General features: G+C 28.2%; 6 protein-coding genes across 6 annotated transcripts; 5 read left to right on the forward strand and 1 right to left on the reverse strand.

Annotated features, from left to right (window-relative positions):
- Nucleotides 1–222, reverse strand: OCT59_022864 (uncharacterized protein; the record flags this gene model as incomplete). Its single annotated transcript, XM_066150406.1, has 1 exon — nucleotides 1–222. The coding sequence occupies one exon, from the start codon at nucleotides 220–222 to the stop codon at nucleotides 1–3; it is 222 nt and encodes a 73-aa protein (XP_066006444.1).
- Nucleotides 223–3,103: 2,881 nt separating this feature from the next.
- OCT59_022865 (uncharacterized protein) lies at nucleotides 3,104–3,319 on the forward strand (the record flags this gene model as incomplete). Its single annotated transcript, XM_066150407.1, has 1 exon — nucleotides 3,104–3,319. The coding sequence occupies one exon, from the start codon at nucleotides 3,104–3,106 to the stop codon at nucleotides 3,317–3,319; it is 216 nt and encodes a 71-aa protein (XP_066006445.1).
- A 3,179-nt stretch (nucleotides 3,320–6,498) lies between these two features.
- Nucleotides 6,499–7,248, forward strand: OCT59_022866 (uncharacterized protein; the record flags this gene model as incomplete). The annotated part of the gene is made up of 2 exons (XM_066150408.1): nucleotides 6,499–6,738; nucleotides 6,994–7,248. The coding sequence occupies 2 exons, from the start codon at nucleotides 6,499–6,501 to the stop codon at nucleotides 7,246–7,248; spliced, it is 495 nt and encodes a 164-aa protein (XP_066006446.1).
- A 2,674-nt stretch (nucleotides 7,249–9,922) lies between these two features.
- Nucleotides 9,923–10,718, forward strand: OCT59_022867 (uncharacterized protein; the record flags this gene model as incomplete). The annotated part of the gene is made up of 2 exons (XM_066150409.1): nucleotides 9,923–10,282; nucleotides 10,434–10,718. The coding sequence occupies 2 exons, from the start codon at nucleotides 9,923–9,925 to the stop codon at nucleotides 10,716–10,718; spliced, it is 645 nt and encodes a 214-aa protein (XP_066006447.1).
- Nucleotides 10,719–11,290: 572 nt separating this feature from the next.
- Nucleotides 11,291–14,040, forward strand: OCT59_022868 (uncharacterized protein; the record flags this gene model as incomplete). The annotated part of the gene is made up of 7 exons (XM_066150410.1): nucleotides 11,291–11,293; nucleotides 11,365–11,527; nucleotides 11,654–12,076; nucleotides 12,149–12,411; nucleotides 12,482–12,654; nucleotides 12,714–12,955; nucleotides 13,037–14,040. The coding sequence occupies 7 exons, from the start codon at nucleotides 11,291–11,293 to the stop codon at nucleotides 14,038–14,040; spliced, it is 2,271 nt and encodes a 756-aa protein (XP_066006448.1).
- A 27-nt stretch (nucleotides 14,041–14,067) lies between these two features.
- On the forward strand, nucleotides 14,068–16,168 carry OCT59_022869 (uncharacterized protein; the record flags this gene model as incomplete). The annotated part of the gene is made up of 3 exons (XM_066150411.1): nucleotides 14,068–14,163; nucleotides 14,232–14,686; nucleotides 14,755–16,168. 3 exons carry the CDS (start codon nucleotides 14,068–14,070, stop codon nucleotides 16,166–16,168), a joined length of 1,965 nt encoding a protein of 654 aa, XP_066006449.1.
- Nucleotides 16,169–16,578: the final 410 nt, after the last annotated feature.

Raw genomic sequence — 16,578 nt, forward strand, 5'->3', positions numbered from 1 at the left:
TCAGAATATAAATCCAAATGATAATGCAGCAGGCCCTTCAACAGGAAGAGATAATGCAATAGGACATTTAAGAGGCTGTATGAGAGGAAGGACTTTAAAATGGTTCGATGATAAGATTACTACAAAGCAGAATTGGGAGTTAACTAACTTACTTGATAATACAGGACAGGCTAACTTAGTTGCAGTAAATGGGCGAATTGCAGTACGGATAGGAGCTAACATATGGGCTGATTTGTTTACCTTTAATTAAAATATTAATTTTATTACATTTTTATTATACAAAATACTATATAATATACAGTAAATTGGAAATGAGTATTAAAAAATTTTTATTTAATGTTATTATACTATAATTTGGTATTTCTTTTAAATTAATATAATTCTTAGTACTTACTATATATATTAAAAATTTGTATCTCAACTTAAAACGTAAATATCTTCAGATCCAGTAATCCAATTGGCAAGCTCTTTTTTCATTCATATAGACCAGATCAAAGGCTTTCCAAAAAGCCTAAATTTATAATAAATGGATCAGTGAATCCCAAGATATTTGCATTTAAGCATGTTAAAAAGTTTGTACTTCAACTTTAAAGTAAATATCTCTGGATCTAATAATTCAATTGGCGAGCTCTTTTTTTGCCTATAAAGTCCAGAACAAGGGCTTTCCAACGAGCCTAAAATTATAGAAAACGGATCAGTGAATCTTGATATATTTGTGTTTAAAGATGGTAATACAAACTCTGATATAAAATAATTATTTTTATTGTTTGAAAATATTTATTATGATACCATCTTTTATATTATACTTTTATAAACATTTATAGCTACTAAGGCTATATAAATTTTTATTTTACTTTATATTTTATTAAAATATACTTACTTTTTAATAATATATATTAAAAATTCCATATATATGAGAAATGGGTTTTTTATTAGTGAAATGGGTTTTTTCACAGTTCTTTCACATTTAATAATTTAAGTTTCGCAAATGTAAATTTTTGTTCAACTTATCATTTAGTTAAGTGATCATCAATCAGATGATTTTTTGGTATTACAAAACAATTTTGAGTAACAAAAATTGTGAAAATCAATCAATAACTCTTTTTAATGCAGAGTAAACAAATCAGCCCATATGATGCATTAAATGAGGCTGTTGGCCAACCATAGTCAAATTAAAAGCTGTAGAAGATGCTTGGAATGAAGTCTGTGTATAGCAGGTGGCCATCCTACTAATGCTCCTATAAATGCACCAAATGCTAATGCTGGAAATACAGTAGTTGTAGCTGGTATTCAATTTAGGTAAGACGAAAAGTAGTAGAGTAGGGCCGGTGTGTTGAGTAGAATATTGTGATGTTTAGCGGTATGTAATATAAGGTAAGATGAAAAGTAGTAGAGTAGGGCCGGTGTGTTGAGTAGAGTATTGTGATGTTTAGTGGTGTGTAACCCCTATGAAAAAAAATCATCCAATTTTTGTACAATATTTGTTCAAGTCTGTGTGGAAATTGTACAATTATTGCAGATTTTTGGATAAAAATAGTTATGAAGTTTTTCAAAGCATATTAAAAGTATGCAATTTTTGTACAACTTAAATTTAGGATATAGAAAATGTTCAATTTTTGTGTGATTTTTATACAACTTAAATTCAGGATACAGAAAACATTCAATTTTTGTACAATAAAAATTGTGATTATTGTACAACTTGAAAATAGACTTAAATTTAGGATACAGAAAGCAATTTTTGGGTAATCCTATTATACTACTTTCCATCTTATCTGTATGGTTACATTTGACCACTTTTAGGGTCGAATAGACCACTTTTAACCATTACAAATAGATTTTCCTAAGTAAAGTGATTTATGCATAAAGGTTACACAAAATTTAACCGCATATTTGCTTATAAACGGGCATCTTCCGGACCCATTGGTGAAATTTATGTATCATCTTGTAACTAAAAAAAAGTCAAAAACTTTTTATTAGGTTACACAATTAGTTCTGACCGGAATTATAATTTGGCCAGAATTATGCGGTAAAAATCAACTCTTAAAATTATATATGTTGGTCACGTGATCTGATCGTCAAAATAAATATGATGACGCGAAATGTTTTTGTTTATGTTTTTTTAACCTTTTAACTTTTCTTCAACTTTCTTTTAAAATATCAGCAGGTAAGAAAAACTTGTATTCTTTATCTTTTTATTTTCCTAACTTTTTACATTTTAATGTTACTAACTTGCTTTCTTCACTAACTTCATACTTTTTTTTTATTACTAATACTAATAATTTACTTTTTAACAACTACTAATTTGCTTTCTTTACTAACTTCATACTTTTTTATTACTAACACTAATAATTTACTTTTTAACACTACTAATTTGCTTTCTTCACTAACTTCATACTTTTTTATTTAATACTAATAATTTCTTACACTAATAATTTACTTTCTTCTTTGATGATACTACTAATTTACTTTCATGTTATTAACATACTTTATTTTATTTTATTTTCTTACAAATTTTTATATTTATGATTATATCAAATTTAGTATTTTATTTATGAAATATTGTGTATATTTTTTATATTTTAAGTCAATAAAAAAAATTCATAATTTCACTTTATAAATTGCCTGTTATTACTGTAAAATTTAACCTATAATTCCTAAAATATGGCCTAAAATTTGGCTCAAAAATCACACAATAATTGTATAAATTCAGGTCAAAAATAGGATAATTATTGAATGAATTACCATGCAATAATTGTGTGATTTATTGCAATTTTTAGCACAATTATTGTATGGTCAAATATACAGAAATTGTAGTGAATTTAATTGAATGATTTTTCAACAAAAATCAGCAGACTTTTTTCATAGGGAACATAAAGGGTGTAAACCATACTCAAGTGATAAATAGACACCTGGTCAAACTGCTGGGCCGAGCTTGGGCTGAAGTGTTTATTTATCACTTGAGTATAATGTCATATCCACGTTATACTCTACTCAACACCTCCACCATACTCTACTGCTATTCGTATCACTCATTCAATTTGGTCAAGCCATATGGTGGCTAAAAACACATTTTCTTACTGTGGAAGAAGAGCTTTGGAATTTGATGTATGGAACAATCAGAAAAGGAGATATGACTATAGATGAATTATATAGAAAAATATTACGAATAGGTAGACGAGCCAACTATAGACCTAAAGAATTACGTAGAAAATTCTTAGATGCCTTATCACTTCCATGGCTTGAAAAAGTTGAGGATATTGGCGAACATTTACCATTAAATGAATTATCTAAAAAACTTTATGAGATAGAATTATGCTGAATTGCTAGACATAAAAGTAGTGTTCTGAATGGATCGAATCAGATCGGATTTGAGATGAATCTGATCTGATCTGAATTCAGATCAAAAAAAATTGGATTTGATCTGATCTGAATTTAGATCAAAAATAATTAGATCCGATCTGATCTGAATCCGAAATGAACTTGATTTGATTCGGTCTGAATCCAATTCAGATAAAACCGATTCGATCTGAATCTGATCCAAATCAGAAATTAAAAAAACATTTCGCAACGTTTTTTTAGATATTTTATTTTAATTTAAACAAAAAAAAACCATTGCAAAACGGGTTTTAATTGCAATTTAACTAAAAAAAACTGTTTCGCAACGGTTTTTTTAAGATTTTAATATAAACTGTTGCGAAATGGTTTATCTAACTAAAAAAAACCATTTCGCAACAGTTTTTTTAAAGATATTAATATAAACCGTTGCGAAATGGTTTATCTAACTAAAAAAAACTGTTTCACAATGGTTTTTTTAAAGATTTTAATATAAACCGTTGCAAAACGGTTTATCTAACTAAAAAAACCATTTCACAACGGTTTTTTTAAAGATTTTAATATAAACCGTTGCGAAATGATTTATCTAACTAAAAAAAACTATTTCGCAACAGTTTTTTTTAAAGATTCTAACTAAAAAAAACTGTTTTGCAACAGTTTTTTTAAAGATTTTAATATAAACTGTTGCAAAATAGTTTATCTAACTAAAAAAACTGTTTCACAACAGTTTTTTAAAGATTTTAATATAAACCGTTACGAAATGGTTTATCTAACTAAAAAAAACCATTTCGCAACAGTTTTTTAAAGATTTTAATATAAATCATTGCGAAACTGTTTAACTATTTCGCAACGGTTTTTTAGCAATTTTAATATAAACTGTTGCGAAATAGTTTTTTTTAGTTATATAAACAGTTTTGCAACAGTTTTTTAAAGATTTTAATATAAACTGTTGCGAAATGGTTTATCTAACTAAAAAAAACCATTTCGCAACAGTTTTTTTAAAGATTTTAATATAAACCGTTGCAAAATGGTTTACATAACTAAAAAAAACCATTTTGCACCGGTTTTTTTAAAGATTTTAATATAAATCGTTGCAAAATAGTTTATATAACTAAAAAAAACTGGTTCGTAACGGTTTTTAATTGTCTTAATAAAAAACGTTATGTGAAACATTTTTTATTCAAATCTGATCCGAATCTAATCCGAATTCAGTCAAATCTGATTCAATCTGATTCAATTTGAACAAATAACTGATCTGATCCGATTCGATCTGTAACGGATCAAATTTTTTTGATTCAGATCAGATCACGGATCATAAAAAATCTGATCTGATCTGATCCATTTCAGATCAGATCCGTGGATATGAATTGGATCAGATTTTTTTCGGAACACTACATAAAAGGAATAACATATCTAATCCGCTAATGCATCTCAGCAAATATATGAACCTTCACCAGTTTCAGCCCCGCAACAGTATAGAATATCTTTAGAAGATATGCAATAAAGCTCTAATCGGGTCGGTCCTAATCCGACAACCTGGACCGAAAATTCGGATTGGTCCAGTCTGGGTTGATGCTTCAACCCAGACCAAAATATTTGGTCCAGTCCGGTCCAGTTTCGGATTATAAATCTAATCCAGACTGAAAAAACGGGTTGAGACTAAACCGGACTGATAAATATTTTTGCAATGGTTTATATTAAAACCGTTGCGATTATTTAATTATCAAATAAAAAAACATTGTGTAACATTTTTTTAACATATTATTATAAAAAAACGTTTGCGCAATATTTTTTTAATTAATTTAAAGAAAAAATGTTGCACAACGTTTTTTCTAAGTATATTTATTAAAAAAATGTTTGCGCAACGTTTTTCTAATTAATTTAAAGAAAAAACGTTGCAAAACGTTTTTTCTTATCATATTTAATTAGAAAAAACGTTTGCGCAACGTTTTTCTAATTAGTTTAAAGAAAAAACGTTGCAAAACGTTTTTTCTTATCATATTTAATTAGAAAAAACATTTGCGCAACATTTTTCTAATTAGTTTAAAGAAAAAACATTGCAAAACGTATTTTCTTATCATATTTAATTAGAAAAAACATTTGCGCAATGTTTTTCTAATTAGTTTAAAGAAAAAATGTTGCGAAACATTTTTCTTATCATATTTAATTAGAAAAAACATTTGCGCAATGTTTTTCTAATTAATTTAAAGAAAAAACATTGCGCAACGTTTTTTTTAAGTATATTTATTAAAAAAAATGTTTGCGCAATGTTTTTTCTTATCATATTTAATTAGAAAAAATGTTTGCGCAATGGTTTTCTAATTATTTTAAAGAAAAAATGTTGCGAAACATTTTTTCTTATCATATTTAATTAGAAAAAACGTTTGTGCAATGTTTTTCTAATTAATTTAACAAAAAAACGTTGTGAAACATTTTTTCTAAGTATATTTAATTAGAAAAAACGTTTGTGTAATGTTTTTCTAATTAATTTAACGAAAAAATGTTGTGAAACATTTTTTCTAAGTATATTTAGTTAAAAAAACATTTTTGCAACATTTTTCTAATTAACTTAACGAAAAAACGTTTTCACAACGGTTTTCTAATTAACTTAATGAAAAAACATTGCGAACCATTTTTTCTAAGTAATTATAACTAAAAAAACATTTTCGCAACATTTTTTTATTATAGGACTGGACCAGACCAGACCAAAATAACTGGTCCGATCCGGTCTAGTCCCGGATTCTCCTTTTAATATAAACTGGACCAGACCGAAATGAACTAATTTTTCGGTCTAGTCCTGGGTTACTCTCCAACCCGGACCAATCCGGACCATTTAGAGCTTTAAATTATGCAAAAAGCAATCCAAAATGCACTGGCGCAACAAAAAACTGAAAATCAGACATTAATAAAAAAAGTTACAGAATTACAATCTCAAATGACTCAACAGCGCAAGTATTTGCTCCACAAACAGTTGAACTAGTTAGATAGCCAAGAGGCCTACCATCTTCATTACAGACCGAAGAAGGTCTCAAGAATTATTATGTATCAGAATACTTTAAAGAAATAGGTGTACTTAATAAGGCTGAACTAGACGCAGATTATCCTGTAAAACCTTTTCAAAGACCTCGTCAATAGCAAAATAATAACTCTGCTAGAATTAATAGAATGGAGGAAGGGCTTAATGAAACTCGTGATGCTGTAAGTGAAACCCAGAATTCTATAAATCAATTAAGCAACCAATTTCAGAAACTAAATATATATAAACTGGTAGTTCAGTCTAATTTTAATAGGAGTTATTTTAAGCCTATTACACCTATAAATTTTCAATACACGCTTCCTGCTTCAGATAATGAGGAAGATAGTTATGATGTGAATAATAATAGATGGACTGGATATGATCCACTGGTAAAAAAAAATAGGTAAATGAGCCAAGAGACGTTTCGTATAAGTTGGCTAGTGATACTAATGCAATTTCACTCTCAGAATCTAGCCAACCCAAAATATATGATGAGCTGTTGCCAAAACTTTTACCAGCAATGCGTAAAATGTGTCTATCTTGAAATGTTCAAGAAGAGAAGTCAAAAAAAGATGAGTAGTTTTTGTCATTACAATATCTGAATGCTAATATAGATGATTTAATGATATCTAATTCTTTTTTAGATGGCGGGAGTGAGTTTGGGGGTAAATGATGTAACAATTAATGCCCTTGGGTGGAAAGCTAACAAGCCATCAGACTTTACAATAAAAGGTAACTCCAAACATATTACTAAATCATTGGATAGTAAATCGGTTACAGTTACTGGAAATTTTACTCGTATTGATAACGGTGAGCCTGAACCAATGTTATGTTTAAGTATGACATGGATTCAAAAAGTTCAAGGTATTCTCGATCTGAATAAAACTAATTCTGAATAAAGTTACATGAGAAGTCTTACACTATTCCAACATATAGCAAGGCCCCAGTGGTTAAGGATCTGCCAAAAGAGGATCAGGATTAAGTATCTACTGATTCCTCTAACCTGACTAGTGAGGCGGACTTAAAAAAAAGTGTAAAGAGCTTGAAGAGCGACTAATAAAAACTGAGAGATGGTTTGATATAGCATTAAATGTAAGTAATATTTTTGCAGAAAAATGCTCACAATTTATGGAGAATAAATCAGATGCATGACAGCTTCTCTAGTAATATTTACTAATTTATTAAGATCAAATTCCCGTCTAGATGTATCATCTTTAAAAGAATTGGCTACTTTATCTGCAGAAAAAGATTCGTTTTTTGGCTTTATACTAGTTTTTTTTTTTCTGACTAACTTTATCTTTTCGCCCATTAGTTACTGTATTCAGACCATTAGAATTTGCATCATTCTCATTAGTATCCATAGGATATTCTGTATGAGTGATCTCATCTTCTTGTATAATAGTAGAGAAGGAAATATCATGTAAAGATTCCTAATTATTTTCTGAAATCTGGTCAGAGATGCTAACAAATTCTATGATTCTGTACCATTCCTTAGTAGATTCAGGAGACTTCTTATTATCAAATATTTTTTGATATGTTGTTGATCCTATACGATGCTTTTTACATATAATACGCCGAGCATCTGGAATATTATTCTGAGCATTTTTAATTTCTTTAATAGCTTTAGATGATAAGTATCAGGCATCTGATCTAAGAAATTTACAAGTATAGGTAGGACCCCGAATAATACTGATATAACTCACAAACGGGTTTGCGTAAAGTTTATATGAAATTATTTTTTAAACCCATAAATTGAGTTTGTGTAGATTGGTCAATTTTGGGATAACTCACATATCACGTTTGCGTAGAGTTTATAAATATATTGCATTATATGTTGATCAATTGATAAAAATTAAGTTGCGCAAAACCATTAAGGATGGGTCCGTAATATATTTATGAAATTTGCAATATTACGGATTTTGGTAATTAATTGTATATAGTAACAAAAAGTAATGCATTTCACATTATTTTAATATTTTTTAATAAAAAAAAGTGCGAAATGCACTACTTTAACAAAAAATGGTGAATTTCGCACCATTTTATTTACATTTTAATAGAAAAAAGTGCGAAACGCACAATTTTAATAAATAATTGGTGAGTTTCACACCATTTAATTAATATTTTAATATAAAAAAGTGCGAAACGTACCATTTTATTAATATTTTAATAGAAAAAGTGCGAAACACACCATTTTATTAATAATTTAATAGAAAAGTGCGAAACACACCATTTTAACAAAAAAATCGGGAGTTTCGCACATTTTATTAATATTTTAATATAAAAAAGTGCGAAACGCACTATTTTAACAAAAAAATGGAGAGTTTCGCACCATTTTATTAATATTTTAATATAAAAAAGTGCGAAACGCACTATTTTGACAAATAAATGGAGAGTTTCGCACCATTTTATTAATATTTTATTATAAAAAAGTGCAAAACGCACTATTTTAACAAATAAATGGTGAGTTTCACATGATATTATTAATATTTTAATAGAAAAAGTGCGAAACGCACCATTTTAACAAATAAATGGTGATTTTCGCACTATTTTATTAATATTTTAATAGAAAAAAGTGCAAAACACACTATGTTAATATAAAATGGTGAGGTTTGCATAATTTTATTAATATTTTAATAGAAAAAATGTGAAATGAATTATATTAGTAACAAAAATTTTTTTGAATTAAGATTTGGATTTGCGTAATGTTACTATGAAAAAAAAGTTGCGTAGAGTTAATAGTAAATGCATGCCGATCATTTGTGAGTTATATTAGTATTATTCAGGGTCCTGTATAAGTTGTTTGTTTTTTGCTCATAGTTTGCTAGTAATAAATCTGTATGATACTAATAAAAAACTTGTAGAAAATTTATTTGATATTGGTCTGACATTGGTCTGGCATTAGTCTGGCATTGGTTTGTTACATATATGTAGTTCACTTTCTTTACAGTGTAGCGTGCTATAATCATGATTCAAATAAAAAATAGGTTTAGGATATATATACTTCAAATATCATATTTGTTTTAAATTAGTTTGTTATTAGTCTTTTATTAATTTGATTCTAAATTCCTTTTTTCCATATTCGAAGAAAAAATATACATATGAATGATAATTTTGCTGATAGCCGTCAGGAAAAAAAAAACCATAAAAAACTTTGCCTTCAAATAAATTCATATGGCAAATATACATACAATAAATGAAATAAATAATGGAGCACTCTTGGTATCTGGCAATAAATTTGGAGATTTGCCATTTAATCGATATCCATCTAGCTGAACTGAGCTTGAAAACCAATATTTAAAATATGATCTAGATATTGCTTTAAGCTTAGGTATTCAGCTTGGCACTAGAAATAATCTTCTGATAAAAAATAATGAGAGTTTTTCAGAGCGTGTATGTCAGCTTGAAGATGAGGCGAGAGAATTCAAAAATGAAATCAATTAAAAAGAGATTTCTCTTGCAAGTGATTTTAAGAGCGAGATTGCTACAAAATGGTTAAAAGAGATACAAGCTCTCCAATCAAGAATAGAGGAATTAAAGCAGAATGTTTCTTTGGTACAAAAGAGATTATCAGAGATGGATTTTCTTAAGTGTAAATCTGAACTGGAATATATAAAACTATTGGATGAAAATATTAGTTTAGAATTGGCAAATATGAAGTTAGAAGATACACTAACCAAAAAAAAGGATGAATTAATGTGGGTAAAAGATGATTTACTTTCAGCACAAAAGGCAGTGATAGAGAAAGATTCCTTTCTTCAAGAAACTAATTTTCTTTTATTAGAACATATTTCAAAAACATCTAGCGAATCTAAGCAAAATGAAGCAATTGGAGGTGATAAAGGACTGGAGAAAGATAACGAAATCACTAGCCCTGAAATAACCTCAGAATCGCCTTATTCCTTATTTTTTCAGCATGCAATCATTTTCATAATAGTATTACTAATCATATACATCTTAAGGTGTGTATTCTTTCATCTATATTCAGTTTGCGAAAAGCAAACAAAAAATATTCCGAACTATAAAATACCCTTAAATAGAAATCAAGGTTATGGATTCCTGATCTAATACAAAGAAGAACTAAAAGACAGGACTACCTCCTATGAAACTTTACCTTATGGATATGGATAAGGCTACAAGGCACAAATCATCCCAAATTCAATCACATTCTGCAAGTCCATCATGGCCTTTCTTAATACTAGTCACTGGAAAAAGTGGATTAGATAAGACTAATATTTTGGCAAATCTTTTTCTCGGTAATAAAGCTGAATGCATATATAAAGATAAGAAAGGGCCAAGAGGCACTTCATATGGCTCTAGATACCGTATATCGCGGGCCATAAGCTTCCCCCTATGCATAGTACCCCCTTGAAAAATTTCATAGAATTATATAGTACCTGGGAGGATATTTTACAATTATCTCGTGATTTAGTAATCAGATTTGATCCATCTTTTTTTTGTTTGATAGCTCTCATTGAGCTTTTCAAAATAAAAAAAGATCATTCAAATTGGACTGGTAGATCGTGAGATATTTGCAAAAAACAGAATTTTTAGGTTTTGTTTAGTACGCAGGGGTACGAATCGAAACCCCGATTTTTGCAAGATACCCGAGTACTGTGGCCCGCTATATCTAGGGGTTAGATAAATAAACGGGGGGGGCCAACTCATAGGTTACACAGACTGATCAATAATAACCAGAACTGTCGCCATATGTAATTTTATAAGTAACCTTATTAAAATATGATCGTACCCCATGTTTAAGATGAAAAATCAATTGATAATCATTATAATCCATGAAAAAAAATAATTGATCGGTAATAAAGAAACGCGAAACTATCTGAAAATATAATTTTTTGTCAAAGTTTCGTGTTTATTTACTTTAAAAAACTTGATCGGCGGTTTAATACATCTAAAATACATAGAAAATTTCGCTACAACTTGAAAATGGTAGGCATTAAAGGTTAGAAAAGCACAACTTTTATATTTTTTAAATAATATTAACATTTTTTATTAAAAAGTTTCAAAAAAAACGCGCAATTAATATAAACGAGAATAGTATTGATTTGCCAATACCAAAGCAGCAAAAAAAAGCAGAAGCATTACAAGAACTTGTACGTACTAAGCCTAACCTTAAAGGAAAAATGGTATATTTTTTTCCAACATTAGATAAATATTTTGAAGGTGTGCTTATGTATGAAGTAAAGGATAAGAAAGCATATGTATATGTATATAGCGTCAAAGATAATCGCAAATTTGACACATTTTCCAAATGGATAGATTATTTGGGAAACTGAGGATATTTTAAAGGACGTAGGTCTGCTACAGCAACCATTTTTTTGGAAGCAAATCCTACAAGTCCGTCAATTGCATCTATTTTATCTACATCAAATTCATTATATTGGAAAACATCATTGTTAATAAACACCACAGATATTCTTTCATCAATTCAAGAAAAAGTTAAACCGGGAGGAGAGTTTTCTGGAACTGCAATACGAAAAATTAGTGAAGGTCTTGAACTTCATTTTTTCAAAGAAGAAAAATCAGAAAAAAAGCTATTGATTCTAACTAAGAGTGGTTTTTATAGATATGAAGTTTATATATTTGATCAAATAGTAAAAGAAAAATATCTTCCTTTTCCAATCAAAGAAATGAAAAGAACTCTTGATGAAATAATTAATTTTATTAGATATGTTTTTTCTGTTAGTATTTGTTATGGACAAAGTACTGCTGGTAATTAATTATTATTTTTTATTTTTTATTTATTTATATACGTAAATTTTATTTGATAATTTTTATTCAAAGGTTTTGAACAAGTAACACATATTCGGGGTACTCAACTAGTTAGCAATAATAAAGATCATACTCCTTTTGCTTTAATGGAACGGATTGGTCAACCTGATGAGGTATATAGAAGAATAGATTGTATACTTGTAATAACAGAAAAAAATATATGCAAAAATTGTGCAAAATTACGAAAAACTTTACAAAGAATTCAACAAAGAATTTTGTCTGGAACAAACTCAATAAAAGTAACACATGCATCAAAAGAAACTCTTATAAAAAAGGTTAGCCAACAGAGAAAGATTATTAAAGAACAAAATAATATAATTATTGATTTAAAAGATCATTTAAAAGAAAAAAATTGAAAGGGAAGAAGAAGAAGCATCAGGTGAAATTGCAAATATTGTTCATACTGTTACTAAAGGTATTATTAACAAAGATATAGATATTTCTGCTTTTCATCCTATTTTTCAAGAACTTATTCGTATTCAAACTGAAAAACCAAATGGAACAAGATATCATCCAATGTAAGGTTAATTAAGATGATATTAAATATGAAAAATATCTTATATTTTTAATTTTTTAGGTTTTTACGTTGGGCTATATCTGTATATAGTAGATCAGGTCATGCAGCTTATAATGCAATGAAAACAATTATGCGTTTACCATCAATTTCAACACTTAAAAGTTATATTAACGAAAGTGAACAAAAATCAGGCTGGCAAGATAAAATTGCTAATCAAATATTAGCTAATTTGACAATAAATAAAATTTGGGGATATGGAAGAGTGGGATTTTTTTCTCATGATTCTTTTAAAATTCAAAAAGGTAAAAATTATTATTATTTTTAAATTTTTTCAATAATTTATATTTAATTATTTAATTTGATTGTAAAACATCTAAAAATAGGTCTTCTTTGGAGTCAACGTAAAAATTGTTATGTTGGTTATTTGGATTTTGAAAATGAAATGCAAGAGTATGAGATGTTTGCTATGCAATGTAAACAAGAAATAGAATCAATATCAATAGAAGATAATTCTACATCAAGTAATAAACAAAAATTTGGACTTGCAACCCAAGTTCATCAAATTGTTTGGCATTCAATAACACATAATTTTGCATTTCCCATATCTTATTATGGTATTAATAATATATCAATACATAGTTTAAATACATTACTTTTTAATTTTGCAGCAAAATTAGAGTGTATAGGTATATATACATGTGGATCAATTTGTGATGGAGCAGGAGAAAATAGAATTCATATTAAAAGTTTTGATTGGTATGCATCAAAATGGACTTGTGGTGATATTGTAGAAGTTAATTTTAATAAAGATAAAACATCTTTTTATGCAGCAAAAATTATAAATAGTAATTTTGAAAAAACAAAATTTACTGTATGTCAACTTGATTGTAATAATCCTAAAAATATTGAAATTGAACGAAATTTTATTCGTCTACCAATGCCTTCAAAATTGAAATGGAATGTCAATGAAATATGCGAATTTAGAAATCCAGATGATAATAAATGGTACTTAGGAAAAATTATTGAGTTTGATCCAGTTGAAACAACATTATCTGTAGAAATTATAGAAGGAATATATGCAAAAAAGGGATGGAAAGTTTTTAGTTATCATATTAGTAAGTTTCTTAGACCTGTTTATAATAATCAAGAAATTTTATTAAATTATAAAACAATCAATCCTATTACAGGAGAAGAGTGGTTTTTTATTAGTGATCCAACACATGTTTTTAAAAAACTTAGAAACAACATATCAAAAAGTCATACAGGTGAAAAAAATGCAAGAGAAATAATGTTTAATAAAAAGGAAATTAGTTGGAAACATATAAAAGGTGTATATGAATATACAAATAAACATGCAACTGCTAAAGCTACCAAACTTACAAAATGACATATATGGCTTACTTCATGGAGTAAGATGCGTGTTGATCTTGCTGAGCATACATTATCAAAAGAAGTTGAAGATGCACTAGCAACTATTAAAGAACTTAAAAATATATCAGAAGGAACAAGAGTAAGTAATTATTAATTTATAATAATTAATTTCTTTAAAAAAAACTAATAATAATAATTTATTTTAAGGATTATATCAAATATTCACGAAAGTATCGTGAAATAATGCATAGTAAAATTAATTTTCAATCTTTAGAAGATCCACGTATCAATACTTTAAAACAAATTCGTGATTGGTTTATATGTGGTGATAAACAAAAGACAGAATCTAAAGAGTGGATTTCATCACAATGCCAATTTGATTTGGTTTTATCTATCAATGGTTTTATTGGAATGCTTACATATATTTTAAATAAATATCCAAGTGCAATGATTCAAGCAAAAAGGATTTCACAAGATATGCTTGAGGGACTTTTTGGTACAATCCGAGAACTTGGTGGAGACTCTTCCACCCAAACACTTAAATCTTATGGACATGCCTTAAACAAATATCAAATTACAATGTTAGTTTCGTCAGAAATAAAGAGTGTTAATTATGGCAAAACAGATAGTACTGGAACTGGTATTACTACTTTAGTAAGAAGGTATGCATATGTTATAAATTATATTATTATTACATCTTTATAAATTAAAATATTTTATTTACAATTAGAGATTATCGAAAAGATAAACAAAAAACAACAAATAATGAAGAAAATAATTACATTTATCAAAAACATTTGGTTCATTTGGCACAAATATCATCTCTTTCTCACAATGTGTTTAAAAATCTTCTTACAGATGATTTAATTATGGGGAAAATCAAGTTTCCATTAGGACCATACCATAAAAATGTTGATCAGGAAAATATTAGAATTTTTTGCCTACAGAGTGAACGCCACCAACTTATAGAAACCATCCTTTATCAGGATTCTATTGATAAATTACTACAAAAGTGGCAAGATATTATTAAAAATATCGCTTGTAAAGCAATTCTTAAAAAAACAGGAATTCAATGGTTAGCTACTTGGAGCTCTTACCTTGAAAATTGTCTAAATAATTTTAAATGCTCAGGAGTCTGGTATCAAGATTTTCTTATTGCGTCCAATTTAAATGATTCTTCAACTAAAAGGCTCGTTGCATACTTGCTTTTACAAGAGGTTATTAAAATTACCTTTAGTGAAAAAACAGTATCAAATATCTCACAAACTCATTTAGCAGCAGACAATAATTTAAAACCAGAAAAAATTATTGTCTTGGAATCATCTGAGGCGTCAAAATTTTCCTACATCATTGGGTGGATTGTTTATAAGTTAACAAAGAATGACAATATAACAAAATCGCGTCCTGAATTTGAAGCAATTAAAACTCACCTTATGACTCTAAATTCAGAACAAGTTGTTTATGAACAGGATGTTCGATCTCAAACAACAAATGTGATTCCCGGTCTGAAGTTTTTAGAATTTATGTATAAAATAGAATCATTAGTGTTATTATTATTTGAAAAGCATACGGAATTTGGACCCAATATTCTTCAATATATACACAATAGCTTATTATGTAACTTACCATTGTTAGAAAATTTTAACACACTCATCAATATCTCTACTCAGATGCTTTCCACGTGTGACTCTATAAATATAACAAAATACGAGTTAAAAGATGATGCTAGAGATTTTCTTTATGAAAGAATTATTATTATTTATATGAAGAGTAGACAAAAATCCTGGCGAAAATTCAATGATCTCATCCCCGAAAAAGGAACCTCAAGCCTTAGGGAAAATCTTAAAGCTATGCGTAATGATACTGAAAATAACATACCTACTTTAATAAAAAAGTCCAACTTACCAAAAGATCCTATGCTTGGTTTGGTGCAACTTCAAATCTGGGTACAGTTGGATGGTGCTGAAGGATTATTCTCAAAATTGTTTCTAGTGAGTGAGTTACAATGGTTACTTTGGGCATTTGGAGATAATATAAATAACAAAAGAAAAAAGAGTTTAATACCTTTAATTTTAGAACACCTGAAAAAGGGTACTTCTTTTTCCAAAGAAGCTATATCAAAGGGTCAAATATTTACAGTTTGAATTATAGAATAGTTGTTAATGAAGTCTATTATCCAAATATTTGGTATATAAATAAAAAATAACATTAAAACGGTGCTTAAAGTAAATTGCTACAGTAAATTAGCTTATTCCAAGGAAAAAAATAACAATTTACAAAAGCTATAGTGACTCAATTGAAATAAAACCACTTTTCCTATATAGACCTAACTTGAGTAATCTTAGTTTTTAAGATCGGCTGCTTTTCTATGAATGCGCGTTGAAAAAAATTAAAAAAAAGTAAAAATTTGCGCAATTTTATAGTAGATTTCGATTGTGTAACCAATTTATGGTGGCGACAGTTCTGGTTATTATTGATCAGTCTGTGTAACCTATGAGTTGGCCCCCCGTTTATTTATCTAACCCCTAGGCTATATACAGTATATTGCATGTGA

This window comes from Rhizophagus irregularis, chromosome 32, assembly GCF_026210795.1.
Source record: "Rhizophagus irregularis chromosome 32, complete sequence".
In the NCBI taxonomy this organism is placed as follows: Eukaryota; Fungi; Glomeromycota; class Glomeromycetes; order Glomerales; family Glomeraceae; genus Rhizophagus; species Rhizophagus irregularis.